We start from the raw sequence: 22,318 nt of genomic DNA, 5'->3' as shown, positions 1-22,318 counted from the left end.
GATTAGGGAGTTGCAGTAGATCGTTTTTCCTCTCCGCTACGGTATCCCCGAGGAAAACGGCGCAGCTGCGCATGCGCGCCACCAGCCTTCTCTGCATAGTTCAAGGTCTTGTGGTGGATTACGGAGCGCTATCCGGGTGCTTAGCGGGCTGCGGAAACGGTCTATTACAATTCCCTATTGTCAAAACTTAACGGGCTACTGATATTCGTTACCGTCCTACGAACGTAACGATAAACCGTTATGGTTTCTTTCAAAAGTGAACGAATGTTACTTTTGCGCCAATTTGAATATCACTCATTCCACAGCGAAAGGCCGAGGATATGAACTCAGACAACCGTTTAACATCTTTGTGAGTTATTAGTTTGTAAGATTTGTTGCATGATCATTATTTTGAAAACTGGTTTTATTGACTGCGCTCTCTTTTATTTTCTATTTTTCCCAAATAATGTAGTAATGTTTTGCACGACCATAAGGGATTTGCAATAAACAGTTTGAATAAAATACTAATTTGAGTGAGGTCACCAGGTGTCGACAAATTTTCTCCTCATCTGAACGGATATACACTTTGGAGTATTTAGAGGTACTCCCAAGAAAATGGGGTATAATGCATTAAATTACAGTATACCCCTTCTTGGGAATGCTGCGAAAGGTTCTCCGATTTAACTCTTTTAGAAAGTCGGCGAACCAGTGCATTCTGTTGAGCTATGCGCAGAGTGGAGATTGCGAGCCGATTTCTCTGATTCTTTCACGAGTTTGTTCTGAAAGCCCTTAAAACCCAGTTTCAAGCGCTTTTGAAGCAGGGATATTAGAGGTGGGTCACGAATCAGTCCGGGCATGAAGAAATTGATAAAAAAATTACTTACATGGACAATATAATTATAGGTTATCTGGCGGAGAAATGTTAGGACTGAGTTTAGTGTAATTAATAGTAAAAGAGGCGACGCTCTTATGGGTGAAAAGAAGGATAGATCTATTCATGATAAGTCGAAGCCGCGGTGTAGGGAACACAAATCAGTAAGGACAACAGTAGGCTAACGACACATTCCGAACGGGATTAAGCGTGGAAACTGGGCTTAGCGACAGTTGGTAAAAAAAAGAAAGAAAGAAAATGGAGCACTGATAAGGACCTATCGACCCTAACTGTAAACGTTCGTGACGACCGCAACCGCAGAAAATAGTTGCTCTTTCAAATTAGCCCCAAAGAAAAAAAAGAGCATCATATTTTTCAATATCCAGGACTTTATACCAGGACCGGGGATAGGCGAGCTGAGGTGCCGCCCAGGAAGCCATCAAAAGGGTAGCGCCGCTGCGCCCCCATTTCAAAGTTTTTTTAGCTTACTAATTTATTTAAACACGGCGGTTCTTTTCAGACAAAAAAAAAAAAATACTCGTTTTGGAATACTTCTCGTATTTGCGTTGTTTGATATTTAATTATGTCTCGTGTAGGCCTCATCCCGTTTGATCAGATCGATGAAGCTATTAATGTTCGGGTGAGCTCTCCCTGACACAGCTTTTATCTTACAGTGCCATGTCTCCAAGGTTGTTTCGGGAGAGGGAGAAGTGGAGGAGGAGCAAGGAGGACAGACATTGGACACTTGAACCTAACCAACTGTTAACGAACAATACAAACGAACCGACCGAATTGATAACGAATGATGGCAGAAGCGGGAAGGTTGTTTCGGGTAGGGCGCCTCCTGAGAACTGCGAGAATGGCTGTTTATTGTTCGGTAGTTAAAAAGAGGATATCGGAGAGGGGATGTGGGCTTCCAAAGTCATCGCAAAGTGGGCCCTTTGTCCCATTCGCAACAGATAAAAAAAGAAAAAAAAAAAACGTTTTTACCGTTTTGTTTTTCGGCTATTTCCGTGTTCCGAGATTTTTCGTACGATGCGATTTCCAAATAGCATGTAGATTGTTTATATCGTCAATACAAAAACGAAATATGCCATACATTTCTTTCATGGAGTTCTGTCATAATGTTGCGAAATAATCTACCAAAAGTCGGAATGGCGTCGCGTCCAAAGAGCCTAGATTTCACTCCCGCGACGCACTCGAAAGAGCGTCTGATCTCCTTGTGCGAAAAAAAAAAACGAAACTAACCGGTTCGCGGTACAATCAGCAGCCATTGGCGTACAAACCGTGAGGGGGGGGGGGGGGGGGGGGGGGGGGGGGGGGGGGGGGGGGGGAGGGCTTGACCCCCTTCCACTTCTCAGAGTGGGGGGGCAAAGCATGTGTTTTGCCCCCCCCTCCCTCCCTGAAACAGCCGCCACTGGGCAGGGCAAACACTGACCGGCCGCGCCCAAGGAATACCAAGGGCACCGCCCTCCGACCCGCGGTGGCGTATTCTTAACGCGCAGGCGATACACACCCCAGCAACGACGTTCACACCGAATTGGATGGTTCGTGGAGGTATGCGCTGCCGCCGCCAATATAGGCAGCGGTTGCAACCCTCGTTTCCAAATCGGTAGCGTATACCTTAGTGGTACGATGTGTGCTTCATACATAGCGGACCCGAGTTCGATTCATGGTGTGGGCTTACTTCTATTTTTGTTCTCTCCAACATTTTGTTTTGTCGAGGCATTTTGGGATATTTACATTTTTTTTTTGGGGGGGGGGGGGGGATTAACACTAAAAAACACGAATGTTGACGACGAAACTTCGCTGAACTAAATGGTATGGATCTCTATACACCAACTCATCTCTGTGACGTCACGGCGTGGTGGTGGCGCGTCGGTCGCACTTCCGGTCTGGGGCTGTGGGCAGAAGTCCCCATGCCAGATGTGTATTCCTGCGTTGTTTTGATAGGAACCAGACAAAAACCTGCCTTCTCGTCAAAACGCCGCGACTGGGCCCGTACCAAAAGTGTCAAGAAAGGTTTGAATATCAGTTTTCACGAGCTCGATTCGTCAGACAACCTGGATATGTGCAGCAAAAAGTGAAAAGCAGACGCCGTCGGACGACGATTGCTTGGGCAGTGAGCAATTTGGGTTGAAATCACGGATACTTGTGGTCATCAGATTTATTTGTTTTGCTCCTACATGAACGCCGGAAAACCGCCAAGTTGTGCGGACCACCTGCGGACTACGTTCAGTGCGTCTTCAAGTTCAAACGGCCGCCTGATCGTTCGAACTGTCGTCTGCTCTTTCAAACGTTTCTGCTTGTCGCCTGCTCTCTTAGACGACGCCGGCCTGTAGACCAAACGTCGGCCCGGTACTTGCGATAAGAAGTAAGTGCAGGCCTCAAAAGACCTAAATTTGAAGGTTAGTAAGCAGGCTCAATGTAAACAGTAGATACAAGGAGATGTTGATCATTGTTACCAGTGACCATCACCGACTTGTTATCCCTAATTCACTTGGTCCGATTCTGCCTGCGATTTTCAGTATCGATGTCGACCGTCTCAGCTACGGTTCACGCTTTTGCAGCCCGAGCGGCGTCGCGACTGAAAATTGCGAGCGAAATCGCATCATGCGAATCAGGCTTTAGCGTACATACTGCGGCGTCCACGCCGAATGAATCGCCACACGTCACATTATTCACGCGAAGTTTTACGGTGTGACGAGCCTCGGTAATTTCGCTGATGCCACTCAAGTAGTCAGACATCGCCAGGAAGACGTAGGATCAACAATTCGAACGTGAAAAAGGGCAGGGGGACTCACACCGACGCCGACAACATCGCATCCCAATGGTTTGTTAATGGGCGACGGCGAGCTTCTTGCCCACACCCCCATCGCGTATGCGTGGCGCCCGTGGCGTCCGCTAGGGGCGCTCCGGTTTGTTTGTAAACATAAGTTGGTGTATTTACGGAGGTTCATAGGGGACAGCGGAGCTTGGGTTGCTGGCTGGACGCCGCAAAGCGACATGTACGGGGCGGGGGGAGGGGGGGGGGGGGAGGGGGGGTTAAATGGGTTAATAGTTTTGTATTTAGTAGCCGCATATTGCCGGAACGCAGGCGGGTGGCGGGTTAACGCGCTTCGAGTGTACACGCGCCGTCCGAATCCGAAATTTAAGTTGCCGAGCAGCCAATCCGTCGTGAACGTCGTTGCTAGGGGGTCACTCGTCTGCGCCACAAAAAATTAGTGATGGAATGAATCTGGCGAACTTCAAGTTCGGCAAAGATCGGCACGTGTCGAAATTTTAAAGGAACGATCGGCAAAGATTTTGCGAAAATTTGGCAAATGGCTGCGCACGCGCGCGAACGTGCGCAGCCATTTGCTCGAATTATGATTGCAATTGGACGCCGAGCAGTCGTGCGGTCACCACCGTACAGTTTAGTACAACCAGCGGTTACGGCGAGGTGCAGCAACGCGGTAACTGTGCGTTTCTGAGTCTTTGCGAGCGTGGTTCTCTTCAAGGTTGTCTGCCTCAAGAACAGAAGATCGACCAGTAATTTACGCAGTCCACTGCGCAAGTGACAAATGATGCGGTACATTCTATAAAACGTGATTTTAATTTGACCTTTTCATCGATGCAACGAGGTGGTTGAAACATTGACTGACAACTGGCAATTACGCTCAGTGTGCACAGCCAGACATGTACAAGTTATTCAAAAAAAGTAATTAAGTTAAGTTACTGAGTATTGACGTCAAAAGTAATTTGAGTAGAGTAGAAATTACTCAAATAGAAAGTAATTGAGAAAATTACTACCGTAAAAAGTAGCGAATTACTTTTTAAGTTACTTTTATATGTTTTTTTTTACGGTAAAAAGAAAGTTCAGAGGTTTTGAACCGTTAGCGAAATTGTGGTAGCCAAATATGAATCGGCTCGTTCTTTTTCACAGAAATGCTTTTATAGCTGGTTCTGTTTCTGCGTGCCTAATTGTTTTGCACTTTCTAGTTTGTTTGGCCAATGATGTACTGCGAATGTATCAATTCTATTTTAAAGGCCGGCCCGCAAGCAGAGAGAAGGAACCCGACCCTCACTTTCCTTCTCGCCACTGTGAAAGGAGGAAATCGCCTCTCGTTTCCTCCTCGCCATTTTCCGACTTTTTTTTTTTTTGACAAGTTTGTTGTGGAGGAAATGAAAGCTTCGAGGATTTGAAAAGATTATCCAGAAGCCAGCCGGCACACCTGCGACAAGGAGCTGAACCATAGCCTCCTCTATACGGAGAAAGCCTGGCGCGTCGCGTGAAAAGACGGCCGCCGTAAATGGGAAAGGAGGGGCGGAGAAACGGGAGCGGAGAGAACCTTGTCCGCTAGCGCCACAAAAGTGCGAGCGGCCAAACGCAGAAACAATCTTTTTTTTCTCTCTTTTCTTGTCGCTATCGTGGAGAGGAGAAACTCAACGTCCACCCTTTCCCGTTTCTCCCTGCGCCCTTTCGAATCGCCGCGCCCGTTTCTCCCGGAGTACAAAAACGACGGTGACGAAAACACAAAAACAAGCGTGGTTCGGGGAGCGGCCGCTCATCACCCAAGCGCTCGCTGTCTAGGTCTGCCCTTTCTGCTCTGCGCTACCATATTGGTCACCGTTCGGCGCGCTCCTCCTCTCCTTTTTCCTGCGGCCGCGCGCTCTATGGCTCCGTCGTCGATGTGCCAGGCTTTCTCCGTATAGAGGAGGCTATGGCTGAACCCACCGAGGAGCTGTCTTGAGCGAGCTTGGCACTTGCTTTTCCCAACGAGTTGCATTGGCTCTTTTTTAGCATTGGTTTGGAAGACGATTCTTTGCTGTTGTGAGAGCACAAATGCCTTGTTCTGCTCAGAGAAATAGTCATTGAAGTATCAATTTTATTATAAATATCTGATTTGGCATCTTTCGTTGTTTAGGCGGATTCATGGCGACAACGGGAAGTACGAGCGGCGTTTTCGGTATATCAGGGATGACGCTTCATAGACCAGTTGTTCTGAATTATTAGGGTTCGTAAACCGGCACAGGTGACGAAGGATCCCATCCGTAGTGGGTCTAGCACTTTTCGGTGTAGAGCGTTTTGCTGTAGTGCATTTCGGTGCGGACTTTTTGGTGCACAGACATTTCAGTGTACGGACTTTTTGCTGCAAAGACTTTTCGGTGTGGGACTTTTCGGTGCGCGGATATTTCACTGCACGGAAATTTTGATGCATGGGCATTTGGCGCTATGGTTTACTCGCCGGTATCTCTTTTCCAACGTACGCAGACACGCTTCACATCGTGTTTGCGCCTTGAGTTGATAGAGATAGTCTCCTCTATAAAGTTTTGGTTTTATTATTGGTCCTGCGTGTAGAAAAGGACCCAAACAGTAAGACGTTTGAAGTTTTTTGTGTATTCAGAACAATTTTGAATATTTTCAAATGCGCCTCCTCCGCGTATATTCGCATAGCTCCGATTGTCAATAATAAATTGTTATGATCTCGCATGACAAAAAACAAACAAACAATGTAATTATCACTTCCCAGGCAGCACGAAACGTCGCGGAAACGTCAAGAAAAAGTCCCGGACGTCCTTGACGTCCCGCATGACTTCGATCACGTCTTTTCGATGTTGAGGTGACGTCCTTATATAACGTTCCATTAGAGTCCAATCAGTGACGTTGTGACGACGTTGTATTTCAACTCAAACGTCGTCAACGTTCCCATGACGTCGATGCACGACGTTCTCACAACGTCCAACGCTCACGTTTCTTTGACGTTGAACTGAAGTTCATAAATGACGTCCCATTATCGTCCTGTCCGTAACGTGCTGGCGACGTCACCCTTCAACTTTAACGTCGTCAGCGTCGCCACGACGTCAAGACAAGGCGTTTTAGCAAATTCGAACACTCACGTGTCTTCAAAGTTAAAATGAAGTCCAGGGTGACGTTACATTATCGCCCCGTCAGTGACGTTTCTGCGACGTCGCGTTCACACCTAAATGTCGTAAACGTTATACAAGACGTGCTGGCAACGTCGACCACTCACGTTTTGTTCGACGTTTTTAGATTTTCCAGCTCAATCTCCAGCCGCAGAATCACTGTGGTCAAGGTGACAGTGCTTAAGAGCCGCAAACAAAACTTAATTTTTGAGAGGTTGAGAAGTTTAATTATTTATACATTAATTTGCGTATTTCAAAATGGTATTAATTGCACATCGATGACGCTAAAGAGGGCATTTACAAAACTCAATGTACACGGAAGAAAAAAAATAATATGAAAGCATGTTGGGAATATCATTCCTTTTATATGTGCTTGTTATAATTTTGGTTTGTTTAAAATATTGTTACAGGTTTCATTTGCGAAGCCCATGGCGTCTAGAACGGAACGAATTGTACCATTCTTGCATTTTGCACGCGCGTTGTCGTCTTCCATGGGTCCTGGGCCCTGGCACGCGCCCCAGGGGCGCCGCTACACTATCCCCTATCCAGGTGATTTCAGGCCTGCATCCTTTCCTAGGAGCATCCATACTGCTCCGCGACCACCCGAGATTGTTTTAAGGTTCGTCAATTCCTCTTCGTATTTTGTAACCCATGCTCACCTGCGCACAACCCAAAAATTGGCATCAACATTGCAGTTCGTCCATAACACCAAGTTCCAGCGCCTTAGCGCTTTCGGCAGATCGGAGCGCAAAGTCATGTCACGTGACTGTCAGTACAGATCTGGCTTTCGTTGCCAGTGGTGACGTACCCAAACGAAAATCGCATGCCAGCACACACTATATCAGAGCACAACTTCACTGCTCACTTGCGTATTTTTGGAGTTGACTCAAAAAAAAAAAAAAAAAATGCCCGGCAATGACCAAATTCGGTAGATTCTGTCAACGGTTTGTGGAAATTGACATTCATAATGCCAACCCCTGAATGGCCCAGATGACGGTCCAAAAAGCGTTCAAGCCCAGCCCGCACATACGTGCCAAAAAAAAAAAAGGAAAAAAAAAAGAAAAAAACAAACAGCCGGCATGGCGTGAGAGAGAGGGCGTTGGTTTCATTGGGTTTCATTCATAAAGTTGGTTTCATTGGCGTAAAGTGACTGCGCTCTAATTTCGCGTCACAGAGATTTGTAAGCGTCTTTAATTTTTATGCTTGGTTTTTAAAGGTTCGTGAAAAGCATTCGCGACCTTATCTGTCAAGCCGCGTGCACGGACAGCGCGGCCTCCTCGGCATGTTGTTCCCTCATCGAAGACGACAATGAATAAAAGTAGCGATCAAAATCTTAATGCCTGAAGAAAGCGCAAGTTTAAAATAATTCTAAGAGTGCCAGTTGATTTTATTTCTACTATATTCAAGTTTCAACTCTCGTCGCAGGCAGCATGAAAGGAAGCACTGCCCTTTTGGCGCAAACCAGTGCCCAGTCAACGGTCCTACAATCAAACACGCATCACAACCCGACCTGTTTGAAAAATAAATAATTTCCAGTACCTTGGTACAAAAGGCGACTTTTCTACTGAGCGTGATATTTTGTGGACCCAAAAGTCCTTTAGCCGAGATCGGTAGTTCATAGCTTCAGGGAGACGAAGAATGACGGATGCATTATTTCCCGCGGAAGTACTGTTTTGACGTTGAATTCCACATAAAAGTGTATTTGCACCCATTGGGTGGCACGATACCGAACTTGCTTGATTACTTTTCTTTTAGAGACAACATAACCAGGCATAATCTACAGATATTGCAGAATTTATTTTAATTCGCGTACAGCGCGAAAGACAAGTATGGACATAAAGACCACAATAGAGCTCTGCATTTTGTACTGCATTTATTTCTGTACTTGTGGACAGTTAGTCCGCATGACTATATTCAAAAATTGCAAAATCTTTTAAACCTACCACTTTTTATAGTTTTTTTTTTTTTATAGATGAATTGTGGCAAATCCCGTCTGGGGTTCGGGTAAAGATCTCGCACGTGTTCAAGGACACATTTCGGCAGGATTTCCCGCTTGGTGACAACGTTGAGATGGCCGCTGTTCCGCTTCTTTTCTAAGTAGGCCGGGCAACGCCAGACACCTAAATTAGCCAAGCAGCCCCAAAACTTGCGGTAGTACACCTTCCGAACACCTGGGGTTTTTTTTTGGAGATGGTCGCTGGCCTTCGCCCACCCTGACAGAGCCCCGAACAATTATAATGCAAGGGCTGCAGAGGCTATCTGCGCATTCCGTTTCTTAATCAGCGAACAAATGGGAACAGAAGAGAATGAAAACTTCGTAATATTTACTGTCTTTTAATGAATGGCATTATATGCTACTATTGCTAGTTGCACTAATTTACGCGAAAAAAATTGTGATTTTGCGGTTCTATCTCCGTGTTTCCCGTTCTCTTTGCTGATAGGCAAGATATTTGTCGGCTGTCGAGTTTTCAGTTACATTTGTTGACAGAAACTAAATGCACGTTTCGCCACGAAGAAATTTTTTTCAAAAGCTGAAGATAGATGAAATATACCATAAACCGTTTCCCTTTTTATGGAAGTTTGTTTTTACTCTTCTTAGTAGCTTCAACTAAGCGGCCGTCACTCTAGAAAAAAACTGTGGTACGAACCTATTATGCCCCAGAAATGGTCAGACTGCGTCCCTCTGACTGCAATATCTTTGACTTGTAATTACTCTTCATTATTGGTGTGTACAAAAAACAAACAAAAAACACAATAGTGATAAAATCACTCTTCAGTGCGCCGTTGTTAGAACGACCAATTTTCAACTCTCTGGGTAGAGCTCAAAGTTTAGATAAAAATACCCATCTTTTTTATTTCTGCTGTGATGTTCAAGTTCCGTTTACTCGAGATAAGTATGCAGTGTTTTAGCGTATGTGGCAGCATGCGGAAGTATCTGAATGTAAAAGAACTTGTTCTTGGGCTAGTTGGTGTTGACTATCTGAGTATGTTTTAGAGGCGCTGCAAAAGAGTAAAAAAAAAAAAAAAGAAAAAAAAAAGGAGAAAAGCGAGTTAGCCCGAACCCTTCCGAGCTCATTCCAGCCTGCCGAACTAATCCGTGATGTTTGGGATTGAAGCAGAGAACCTTGACGGGTTACAAAGATTTTGTCGGGGGGCCGGTATGCCCATTAGCACTCGTGCGAGAAGGCCGTAAAAAGCGAGGAGAAAAATGGAGGAGGGAAGGGGAGGAGGAAAAAAAGAAACGAGAGGGAATCTTCTGCCACGCTGAAGAAAATTTTGAGCGCCCCGCTTTAAGGTTCAGCACTGTCTGAGCTTGGCTTTTTAGACAGCGCTTGCGTGTTTACAGTGTTGCGTAAAGTACATCTAAAAAGTACTTGAAGTAAAGTACAAAGTAAATGATGGCCTGTTATGTACTTCAAGTAAAGTAGTAAGTACATCATGTGCAATCTACTTGAAGCAACATATATAAATACAATACACTTTAAGGTAAAGTATAAGCACTTTTAACACAATCTTTCATGATGCTCTCTCACTCCCTATACAGTGTTTTTTGAACTGGTATGCATTGCTCCAGGGGTACGTAATCGGAGGTGCATCGGTTTTTTTACGGAAAGGGCAGCAAATATTGTATAAGGTCAAGTCGCCACAGAGTAGTTGTTTTACTCTCGCTGACGAGCTTTTTGACACAATCAACTTATAAGGCACTTATTTCCATCGGTCTTACAGCCGCCATTAGTTCACTCAGAGAAATGACCAGATGACGTCTCGAAAGAACGCGTTTTCACACGACGATACCGCCATTTTTTGTTTTCTTATTCGGGGAATGTATATTGAAGTCGGGAGTTTTTCTCGGAAAATACAAGAAAATGCTCAAAGAATTTACTTAAAGTACAAGTTTTTCTAAACAGTAGTGCCTTAAGTACCATCTACATAGAGTACTTCCCAACACTGCTTGTTTATTATTTTTTATATAAAAACGCTGGGAAAATTACTACAGGTACACGCGATTCTTCGAGTACAGCACAAACTACGGGAGCACCAGATGAGTTTCGAGCAGGTGCTGCATTTTGTTGCCTCCTTTGAGTGAGGAAGCAGTGTGTGCCCCTCCTGTAGTGGGCGAGAGTTCCTACGTTTGGGACAAGTGGAGACCAGCCGTTACTTCAAATGGGTCAAGTCTCCTTGAGCTTCGGGACACAGAGAAACGCAAGTCTTCGGCGGTAATCCCGCCTTTACTCGGCCTCTCTTGCATCGGGTCTGTTCGTTCCCCGCGCCTCGTAGCAGTGTTGTTGCATTGTGTGTGTGTGCGGGGGGAGGGGGGGGGGGGAGAGGGGGCTTGTGAAAATTTTGGGGGGCTTCGGTCTCTCCAGACCATTTTCTGCCCCCCTCCCTTCCTACGCTACATGCCTCCCCCTCTTTGCAAATATCAGCTGATCTTCCAACATCTTATCTCTATTGTGCAGGAATGTTTTTGATAGGTAAAACAACCACTAGAATTCGAAACTAATTTGTAACTTTTGTAGAAGTTACTCAAAAAAGTAATTAAAGTAAACTACTAATTACCGAAATAAAAATGTAATTGACAGTTACTAAACTACACTGAAAAGTAGTTAAACTACACTAACTTGAGTAGAGTAGTTGAACTACGTACAAGTCTGTCTTGAAGATAAGACGTCTTCAAAGGGAAGCTGAAGCGGTTTTGTAATTGAGGAAACACACTTGCCCTTCAGGAAGCCCAATGTTGAAATTATTTTCCAATTTCATGCACAAAGGCAGCAGATAATCTCTTTTCAAAGTACTGCTGAAGCCCCTCCTTCCCAAAGCGTGCCATCATAGCAGGAGTTTCCGGAATCTCCGCTCTCGCGTATCTTCAGTGCCCATCGAAGTTACGCACGCAACTCTTGCTATTTTTAAAAATAAAAAAAAGACGCCGTGATTGCTGCCACTGCGGGGGTGTGGCAAGCCTGCGACTGCTCACGAGCGACACGCGCTTGTCGGCCGAAAGATCCTTTTATGACGTAAAGACTGGTCGGAGGTCTTTCGTGTGTTCTCGCGTTTAGTTACATCTTCGGGGAAAACAAGCGATATCTTCAGAATTACGGGATCAAACAACGCAGAAATCAACCTCTATCTCTATATTCGGAAGAAGCGCTTCACCTTCTCTTAGGGTCAAGAGGAGAAGGCCACTCAAGCTTGTCTTGAGTTGGAAGAGATAAAAAGGAGAAAACAAACATTTGCGTTGCAATAAGGACTGGAAACTTTGTACTGGTGTTGAATGGTGATCAATTTTAACCAAATTATAACGTTTTATGATGCGCTTCAATGGGGAACTCGTGAACGTGAACCAATTGAGTATCTCAGCTAAAACTCGTTCTTCCTAAGTGGGTCCCGCTTATGTTAGTGTTTGGCAAAATGCGAGGCTGACTGATTGATCTACACTGCATATCATTTTATAAATGGTGGCATTAGTCGTGTGGATGCTTCACAGACGGAACCGGCAAGCATTTTCCTCCTCGCTAGTGGTTTGACGCTGCATATATAATGAAACATCTCTCGTGGAAATAGAAATTGTCAGTGCTGTTTGGCCAAAACATTCACCCTTGGAAATGGTGTAGTCCCATAGTACTTATTTTGTTCGCGTCCTTCGTATTGAAATGTCTCGCAGGTACCCTCCTACTGACAAGTGGTGTAATTATCCATGCCCTGTTTAATCTCGAAACTGGCCTTCAGTTTTTTACTTGATTAAACTGAACTGCAAATGCGCGTTTTCCCATTTGTTGCCTTCTTTTTTTCTCGTTTCTGCGTCGTAATTCGTAATCATTTACTGCGCAGTTTAATGAACTAATGAATAGCCCACTAGACCAATTCCAAGCACTGGCATCCTTCAGTTATAGCCTTTGCTCATCGCATATGACGATATATGAGGGCAGGTAAAGTAACTTTGTGTTGGCGACTGTTTATTAATACTCATTAATCTACACTTTGCAGGCCGAGCTGACCGGAAATGCTCTTAATGCAAATGCGAGCAACCCTTCGCTGCCTAGGAAGGAGGGTCAGCCACCAGCCAGCTCAACTTGAGGGCTACATTTTCCCCCAGAAAACCGGAACCAACTAGCCGGATAAAATTAGGAATGGCCACAGCTCAGCCAACTACATGCGACATTTTTATTCGCTTCCCTACCTTCCTTGCCGACGCACCGTGCCCATTTATTTGACGTGTAATTCCCAAAATCTTTGGCGGTGATATACCGTACTGTTGTTGGTTCTGTGGCATGCCTGCCTTTTTTTCAGCACTACAGAGCAGGAGTGACGTATCTAAACCACGCTCCTTGGTTTTATTTACCTGTGTCTTTGTCAATTTGTGTGAGACTGTATCGGCGTAATCCTTTACCGCATGTTTAAGGTGAAGTGAAACCTTTGAAGTACATATTTAATAGATAAGGATCGTTTGAGAATGCAGCTCTTAGGCGCCCGTTTCCGGCTTGAGCGGCGTCGCCGTCGGCGTAACGAAGGTCACCACAAGGTCACGTGACCCCCAAGGTCACCCCAAGGTCATGCGACACCCCCCCCCCCCCCTCCCCCAGGTCACGTGACCCCCTCCCCCCGAGGCAGACTTGTACACGTTACTGAAAAAAAGTAACTGATTACAATTACAATTACTACAGTCAAAAAAGTAACCGATTACCGTTACTGATTACTGCCTCCCAGAAGTAATTGAACAATTACTGCAAAGTAATTGATTACTTTTCAAGTTACTTTCACGTTACTTCTTATTGCGATGACAGAAATACACAAATACACAGTAAAATATCGCGTACACAATTTTGTTTGGTTATTGTTCCCTTTTTTGTTTTCAGACCCGGACCTTGTCGTGTAGCTGACGCGTCGACCTAAGGAACAAAGCCCACTAAAAAGTCAATAGCGAGTTCCCGCTTCCCGTCGACTTTATCAGCAATCTGCGACGAGATCCGGAACTCCCCAGCCAAGGCTGGTGGCGCGCTTGTAGAAGAGCGTGGCGTAAAAGAAAAAAGGATTTGCCGACTAATCCAAGTTTTATTTTTTTTAGATGTTAAAAAAATGTCAATCATTTTCGCTCCATGGCTGAGTGACTATACTGATTTTTGTGAGAAAAAAAGAATTGTGGGATGAAAAATGTAATTGGTAATTGTGTAATTGATTTTGTAATTGATTACAGAAAAAAAGTAATTGAAATACTCTGAGCGTTAAATGTAATTGAAGCGTTACAAAATTACACTTAACTGTAATTGATTACAAGTAATCAATTACTTGTAACGCGTTACGTACAAGTCTGCCCCGAGGTCAGGTGACCCCCCCGGAGCATATTAAAGAATGAGGGGAGGAGGAGGAGAAGGAGGAGGAGGGGCATACTCTCCCCTCAGTACCTTCCCCTCCTCCTCCTCAAGAGCTGTGCTCCAATTCGGCATTACAGGGAGTTGTAAACGGCTTTCACTTTTTTTATGTATGATTCACGTGCAATTTTTGCAATAATGTTTTTCGGGAATTTCAATATTCAGTTTGATGCCCGTGCTTTTTCGTGATGTCGTTATTTTATTTATTGAATTACACCGCAATAGGAATGTAAACCCCTGAATTTCTTTACTTCATCAGCATGATGTGTCTATGTTTGCTTGTTCCTTAAGTTCGTTCTGATTGGGCTTCTGAATTGGTATAGTATAAAAAAAGGAACTAAAGAAAATTTGATCTTCACTCCTAACAGAACTTGCCGACGCAGCATTCGACTCCGAATGGCAGAGAACGAACTGCGAGGACAAGGGGGCGGAGCTCTCCTTCCAAAGAACCGAATTGCAGAGGCAACCATTGAAGATGGACCAGGAGGGGAGGACGGACGGCGGTGCGACTTCTGCAGCCAATCTTATGGTACCCAGAGAACTAACAACACCAGGTATGCGAAGACGCACACGGGAAAACACTCACCCAGCCTCGCACCTTCTTAGCACATCCTGACATATTCATGAACGGTTGGTTCCACACGAATTGAAAAACGTTTTGTAGGCCAGGTTTTCCAGAAGGTAGAAAATGTCAGGAGTCTGAAGTGGTACACAAAGTTTTCCTCCCGTGGGATAAAGGGGTTACATTCCAAAGTCCGAGTACTACAACTATGGTGAAAGTAAGCAAACAAGTTGGGCTCAACTGAAGGAACATTCAGTCCGAGCACTCGAAGTTGCAATTGATACATATTTTTTGATATCAGAGAAATGTACCATGCTGAGTTGCTTACTTATACCACAAAATTGTATTTTTTCCTTTAGTTCCGGTTGATTGAGTAGCTCTCACAAATGCTATAAATTCTGTTTGACGCATAAAATACTCCAAAAAGGTTTGGCTGTTTCAAATGCTTGAGAATTTTCTCTCAACATTATTTGTGTCACCTAGATTTAGCTTTAGATTGGCAAATGTGCATTCGAGTGCCGAGTTAAAACACCGTTTTTCGCAGTTTCAGATTGCTCGTAAAAAAATCGCTGTGGGCCTTAGCAAACTTTTCAGTTTCTAAGGTGCAAAACGAGTATTTTACGAGCCTATTGAATGCTATTTTGTGTAACCTAATAATATGTGGGTGTGTGAACGACCCTTCCAGCGTTACTTAATACACAGTCAGGATCATTATGAATGTCAACATGCTATCACCCAGCGCTCCCTACTGGCAGCGTTATGCAGCCGCAGTGTTGTAGGCGTTACCGTAAAAAAAGGAAAGATACGTCATTCATTACTTGTGAAATAAAGGTACTCGATACCGTTACCGACAGAAAGTAGCCCACGTTACTTTTGCGTTACTTCGTATTTAAAAATTGACGGTAACAGCGTTTTTTTTTCGTTGTTGTTTTTTTGTGACAGCGTTTTTCGACACCGGGATGACGGGCGCGGGCGTTGGAGATTTCCTAAAGTGAAAATTTTTGCGTGAGAAAAAGAGGCAAATTTTAGAAAGTATGTAGAATGAGTGCAATAATTAATTACTTGGGTCACATACTATGTTTCAGCTTAAATCTAGACGCAGCCGACGCTACGAACTAATGGGACAAATCAAGCAGCGTCAAAATCACAAGTCACTGGGACATGAATGTTTACGGTTGGTTCAGCGAAGATTAAACCCGTACAGGAACACAAAGAACAACATGATGGTTCCCTTTCCCCTCTCTCTGATAATTCCCATCAGCCTGTAGCGTCAGCTGCGTCTGGACTTCAGGTAAAACGAAGTATAAAAACTGGCAAAAATACAGGTGTTCGTTTTCAAGTTTTCGGAAGATGTAACGCGTGACGTAATTACGTTATCCGTTACTTGAAATAACTAACGTAAGTACGTTACCCGTCACTGTCTTGGAAAGGTAACGAGTACTTTACACGTTAATAACAAAAGTAAGGTGTTACCGGTAACGACGTTACTTGTAACACGCTACCGCCAACACTGTGCAGCAGCGACCGCGGCGGCTTGACTCCCCTTCCGCACTTGGTTAGGAGAACGCACAAGCCACCACAGCTGCCGCACCATAGGGCTGCCAGAATCGAGTCTTAAACGATCGCCTGTAGACATTTACAAGCTTTGCGAATGATTTTTTTTAACATCTCAAATGAATGAATACCCACTGTAGGCCGCACCGGCATAATGTAGGTATACTGGACCATGTTCAGAACAATTAAAAATGCGCGAACATTTCTCGCTTTGTCCTGCCATCCCAACAGACTGGAACGGAGCAGGCTATGGCGACCAGGTGGATACTTTTGACCGCGACAGCCGCAGAGGTGACACCTCTCCCCAGACCAACTGGTCGGACCCACACAAGCGGCAGAAGCACCGACAACCGAAGAAGCACCCGTGCCGCTTCTGTCCTTACTCACGCCCTTCCGCAACGGATGTCGCCATCCACGAGAGGACTCACACTGGCGAGAGACCCTTCAGTTGTGGTGCCTGCGAGAAAACATTCACGAAGAAGGGTAACTTGACGGCTCACGTTAGAACTCACACCGGAGAGAAGCCGTTCAAGTGCAACACGTGCAGCAGGGCATTTACTCAGAAAGGCAGTTTGGCGAACCATGAGAGGACTCACACCGGAGAGAAGCCGTTCAAGTGCGAGACCTGCGGTAGAGCATTTGCGTCTGATAACGGTTTATGCAATCATCGAAAGATACATCGCAAGTGATCGAAACCCTCACGCGCATCATAGTTGTGAAAGGTGTTTAAACGAAATACTCGAGCGCCGACATGTGTTCATATCGTTTGGCGATAGACCTGCAGGGGTTTTACTTGCGAGCAGTGTGTGTTTCGCATGGTTCAAAATGTTTCCTCCTCTTACTGATCGCGTAAACACAGCTAAAAAATGTGAATTTACCTTAGAGTAAGCGACCAGAGTTCTTTTTTGTACACGAAAAAAAGAAAATACTTGAAGCCTTGTGTTTCTTTATTAATTTAGAGTCATTAATCACGTGATGCACCTGACGTCTCTGGGTTGTCTGTAGGGTCACTTACGTTCCTTTCAAGTCGGCCTCCTCATGACCATAAACATACGAACTCATAAAATAACTAAGGTCTTTCAACAGCAGCAATCTTGAATATTGCTAATGTTAAGAAAGTATAAGAGCAACCGAGTAATGAGGAGGGGTCAGCATAATTTTTAGATGAGAAATAAAGCTATATTCGAAACTATTTAACACGCCAAGCTGGAAACTAATGCTTTGCTCATAGGACTGCAATGAATATACATGACTCGAAGATGTAGAAATGCGGTGTAATTTCCTATCTCATTTCGTAATATTCTTTGTCCTTTTCTTTTTGACCAGTTTTAGTATCTGAATTCTGATGACATCACTCAATGTGCTTGCTACTTGTAATACTCGTATGTACGTTTTCCTTTTGCATGGTTTTTTTTGCGCATTCACGAAGACGGTCCTGATTATTTAGGACATTTATACTTTCAGTGCTATTCATTTGGTGTTCATATATACTTCGTTTCACCTTAGGTACGAGCGCGGACAATGTTTTGAGCCGGAGGACCAATAAAACAGCGCAAAAAGCGCAACGCCATGGCCTGCTCTCTGCGCTTGATAGAACTAGCCGATGGAGTAGCACGCAGAGAGAGATGGCGAATACCGGCTACTCCTAGAGTCCTATGAACTGCAGAGAACTCGTCATGGCTGTGTGCCTCTTTCGCTGTTTGATTGGCGCTTCGCCTCATAACATCGGCCACGCTCGGACCTAAGCTTAAACGATGATAGTTTCACTTGAATTCGTCAGGATTTTAAATATTCGAAATTCCTCTTGTAGTGGACGGATCATATACATGTGTTGTACTAAAGGCATAATTGACTCCATTGTGTATATAGTTATGTGTCTAAAAACTACATATGTATAATCCATCTAAATATGTCTTAATCTGCTCTGACTGTACAGTGGTTGTCACTATTGCCTGATGCGCCAGAATTGAAGGAGGGGGAGTCCTGTTCCCAAACGTATAAAATATTTGTTTTAACATATACACGATGTTTCCAGAAAAAAAAAAAACGGGCAAACGTTCCACTGCAAAAAGTACGCACGGCACAAAAGAGAATTATGATGCCGTAGCGGTCTGTCCAAGGAAAATTGTTAGAGCTGAATATAATGGGATGATGAATAAATTCCGTGTACTTAAATTGTTAAATATTAGTTTTAAAGGAATGGTTTCAAAGATAACATTGCTCGGAATCATTGAGAACGACTAAATGCACCCATGTTAAAATGGCATGAGGCACGCTAAGCATTTTACGGAGTTCTGAACAAATGCTCAAGTTGGACACGTATCTCGCTTTCGGTTTCTTATCGGAGAGCATCTCCGCGTGGGCAATCTCGCCCCCCGTGTCTAAAGCGCGCAACGTGCGTGCACCGGCACGCATTGCTCGTGAAGGTGCGTCTTCACTCTCGCACCGATGTCCAAAAGGCGGACCTCATATGACTGTCCGGAAGCTTTTTTATGTAGACTTCTCTACGCGCGATGAGTGGCGGCGCACATACGTTGCGCGTCTTAGACACGGGGGGCGGGATCGCCGGCACAGAGATGTGCTTCGATAAGAAATCGAAACCTACATACGCGTTCAAATTGAGCATTTCTTCGGAACGTCGTAGAATGCTGCGCGTGCCTCATATCATTGCAGCGTGGGTGTTTTTAGTAGTTTTCGATCATAACAGCAAGATCCTATTTGAAACCAGGCCCTTCAAATCAATAGTGTGCAATTTATTCATTCAAAATTACTTACAAAATTATATTGAACGCTAAACATTTTCATTGGTGGCAGGTGCAAAGGGCGTAAGCTGGTTTAGTGGTAGAACCTACGAGCACGAGCATGTCCGTGCTCCCAGCCATATCCACGCAGAGTGCGTGGTCAGGAGATGAAAACGAGTTGGTTGTCTGGCTCGTCAAACGCGTAGCTCCCACCGTACTGTGAACTTCAAGGGGCCGTGCTCCGATGTTGATTGTTGGGCTTTCTGCACCAGTGGGACCCAAGCACCGGTGTGCCCGTTACAGAAAGCATGTAACAATATAGAATCACTCGTTAGATTAGGGAGTTGTAGTAGATCGTTTTTCCTCTCCGCTACGGTATCCCCGAGGAAAACGGCGCAGCTGCGCATGCGCGCCGCCAGCCTTGTCTGCATAGTTCAAGGTCTTGTGGCGGAATACGGAGCGCTATCCGGGTGCTTAGCGGGCTGCGGAAACGGTCTACTACAATTCCCTATTGTCAAAACTTAACGGGCTACTGATATTCGTTACCGTCCTTCGAACGTAACGATAAACCGTTATGGTTTCTTTCAAAAGTGAACGAATGTTACTTTTGCGCCAATTGGAATATCACTCATTCCACAGCGAAAGGCCGAGGATATGAACTCAGACAACCGTTTAACATCTTTGTGAGTTATTAGTTTGTAAGATTTGTTGCATGACCATTATTTTGAAAACTGGTTTTATTTACTGTGCTCTCTTTTATTTTCTATTTTTCCCAAATAATGTAGTAATGTTTTGCACGACCATAAGAGATTTGCAATAAACTGATTGAATATAACACTAATTTGAGTGAGGTCACCGGGTGTCGACAAATTTTCTCCTCATCTGAACGGATACACACTTTGGAGTATTTAGAGGTACTCCCAAAAAATGGGGTATAATGCATTAAATTACAGTATACCCCTTCTTGGGAATGCTGCAAAAGGTTCTCCGATTTAACTCTTTTAGAAAGTCGGCGAACCAGTTCATTCTGTCGAGCTATGCGCAGAGTGGAGATTACGAGCCGATTTCTCTGATTCTTTCACGAGTTTGTTCTGAAAGCCCTTAAAACCCAGTTTCAAGCGCACTTGAAGCAGGGATATTAGAGGTGGGTCACGAATCACTCCGGGCATGAAGAAATTGATAAAAAAATTACTTACAAGGATAGGTTATCTGGTGGAGAAATGTTAGGACCGAGTTTAGTGTAACTAATAGTAAAAGAGGCGACGCTCTTATGGGTGAAAAGGATAGATCTATTCATGATAAGTCGAAGCCGCGGTGTAGGGAACACAAATCAATAAGGACAACAGTAGGCTAACGACACATTCCGAGCGTGATTAAGCGTGCAAACTGGGCTTAGGGACAGTTAGTAAAAAAAAAAGAAAATGGAGCACTGATAAGGACCTATCGACCCTAACTGTAAACGTTCGTGACGACCGCAACCGCAGAAAATAGTTGCTCTTTCAAATTAGCCCCAAAGAAAAAAAAGAGCATCGTATTTTTTCGATATCCAGGACTTTACACCAGGACCGGGGATAGGCGACCCGTGATGCCGCCCAGGAAGCCATCAAAAGGGTTGCGCCGCTGCGCCCCCATTTGAAAGTTTTTTTAGCTTACTAATTTATTTAAACACGGCGGCTCTTTTCAGAAAAAAAATACTCGTTTTGGATTACTACTCACATGTTTACTGACTACGTGATGTCGTAGAGAGGAGCGTACAAAAAGGCGAAGGAAATGGGGCGCCGGGGGCGTTAACGGCAGGAGTTTGCCTAGGGTGCTTGATGGGGTCGGACCTGCTTTATGCCGTCCGATGCCTGTTGTTGATAGGATCGGATGAATAGCACTTTGCACCTAACACCGATTTTAGCAAGAACAGAAGTTGCACAAAAATGGGGCGACTAGCAGAAAATCCACTCGGCGGCACACACAGCGGGGCACCGTGACGAGCGCTCCGACCAGCTCCGGAAGACTGCTTCCGTGTACCGGCCGAGGCTCATACAGGAGAATTCCCGAATCGCCCTTCCCATTTGAACCTGTCCCTTTTCAACCCGTTCCCGAAACACCTTTACGTTTGCGCCAGTCCCGTATAAACCCATTGGTATATAAATCCCCGCACATCTCAAACTCTCCGCGAAAAGTCCCCATCGTTCTAACCCTGGTTTGCTCACATTTTCTCATTAAAAATAGGTGCCGAAATTTTGTTAATGCAATTAAAGCAAAGGTGCCGGCGGGCTATTTAGTTATGTTGTGAACTAGTTTTTATTGTCAACGTATTCTTAAGCTATACATCACTTTCAGACAAGCTCCAACGAAAGATATTTCTACGTGAACCACTTGAAATGTTTCTGTCAAGATGGTCCCCAAAATGTGGGACTACGAAACGCGACAATGTTACCGCGAACACGATGTAGACGATTGTTTAAATGTTACTTCGAAATGGTGTTAGAAGGTACCAAGTTGTATCCCGCTTAGCTTACTGGCCCAGATGAGCACTTTCAAAGACACTAATAATACTGATGGCAGTCATTTCATTCTTCGAGACAAACTGCGAAAAACTGCAATCGCTTGTTCGCGCTAGCAGTGTCGCGCTCAAGCACTTTGAGTAAACAAAAATTAGCGCTGCCTTAGGTTTTATAATCGCGACGCTATTTTTAGGTTTCCCAAAGCGCTTACGGACGTTATTCTGAAACTTCCTTATAGTGAACGGGATATGTTGAAGAGTGAGAAATCAGAGAAGTTATCAGGGCATATGATGGCGACTTCATTTTCTTACGAGTTCAAACACAAAACCCTCGCGCTCACAGGAAAAATCCATAAACTACAAAATGCTATCGCCTTTGTTGAGGACGTCGAGCAGGACAATCGCACCATCAGAAAGGCGACACTCCGATTTTGATAGTTCGCGGCTGTCCCCTGGCCCGCACGGCACCACTATTTGCAAGCTGCTGCGAAGGTACCCTTGTCAAGGTTGATTAACGTACAAGTTTGGGCTACAATTGATATGCAGACATAATAAAAACAAAATGGCGCAAATACGATGGGCAAAGTAAAAGATAACCGACAGGACACAGTGCTGTATCCTGTCGGTTATCTTTTACTTTGTTCTCGTATTTGCGTTGTTTTATTTTTAATTATGTCTCGTGAAGGCCTCATCCCGTTTGATCAGATCCATGAAGCTATTAATGTTCGGGTGAGCTCTCCCTGACACAGCTTTTATCTTACGGTGCCGTGTCTCCAACGTTGTTTCGGGAGAGGGAGAAGTGAGGTGAAGCAAGGAGGACAGACATTGGACACTTGAACC

At 44.7% G+C, this 22,318-nt stretch overlaps 1 protein-coding gene across 1 annotated transcript; it reads left to right on the top strand.

Annotated features, from left to right (window-relative positions):
• Positions 1-14,599: 14,599 nt before the first annotated feature.
• LOC120840423 (putative zinc finger protein 702) lies at positions 14,600-17,566 on the top strand. Its single transcript, XM_040210945.1, has 2 exons — positions 14,600-14,678; positions 16,472-17,566. Exons 1-2 carry the CDS (start codon positions 14,600-14,602, stop codon positions 16,927-16,929), a joined length of 537 nt encoding a protein of 178 aa, XP_040066879.1. The 3' UTR covers positions 16,930-17,566.
• The last annotated feature ends 4,752 nt before the right edge of the window (positions 17,567-22,318 follow it).

The sequence above is a fragment of the Ixodes scapularis genome, unplaced genomic scaffold (assembly GCF_016920785.2).
Source record: "Ixodes scapularis isolate PalLabHiFi unplaced genomic scaffold, ASM1692078v2 PGA_scaffold18__7_contigs__length_3171195, whole genome shotgun sequence".
Taxonomy (NCBI): domain Eukaryota; kingdom Metazoa; phylum Arthropoda; class Arachnida; order Ixodida; family Ixodidae; genus Ixodes; species Ixodes scapularis.
The sequence above is the reverse complement of the archived record's forward strand: the minus strand, read 5'-3'. Positions and strand labels throughout refer to the sequence as shown.

Excerpts from the sequence above, each read along its gene's own strand:
- LOC120840423 (XM_040210945.1), top strand. The coding sequence starts at position 14,600 with ATGGACCAGGAGGGGAGGACGGACGGCGGTGCGACTTCTGCAGCCAAT. Across the intron at positions 14,679-16,471 it reads CAGAGAACTAACAACACCAG|ACTGGAACGGAGCAGGCTAT; the intron begins GTATGCGAAGAC and ends CCATCCCAACAG.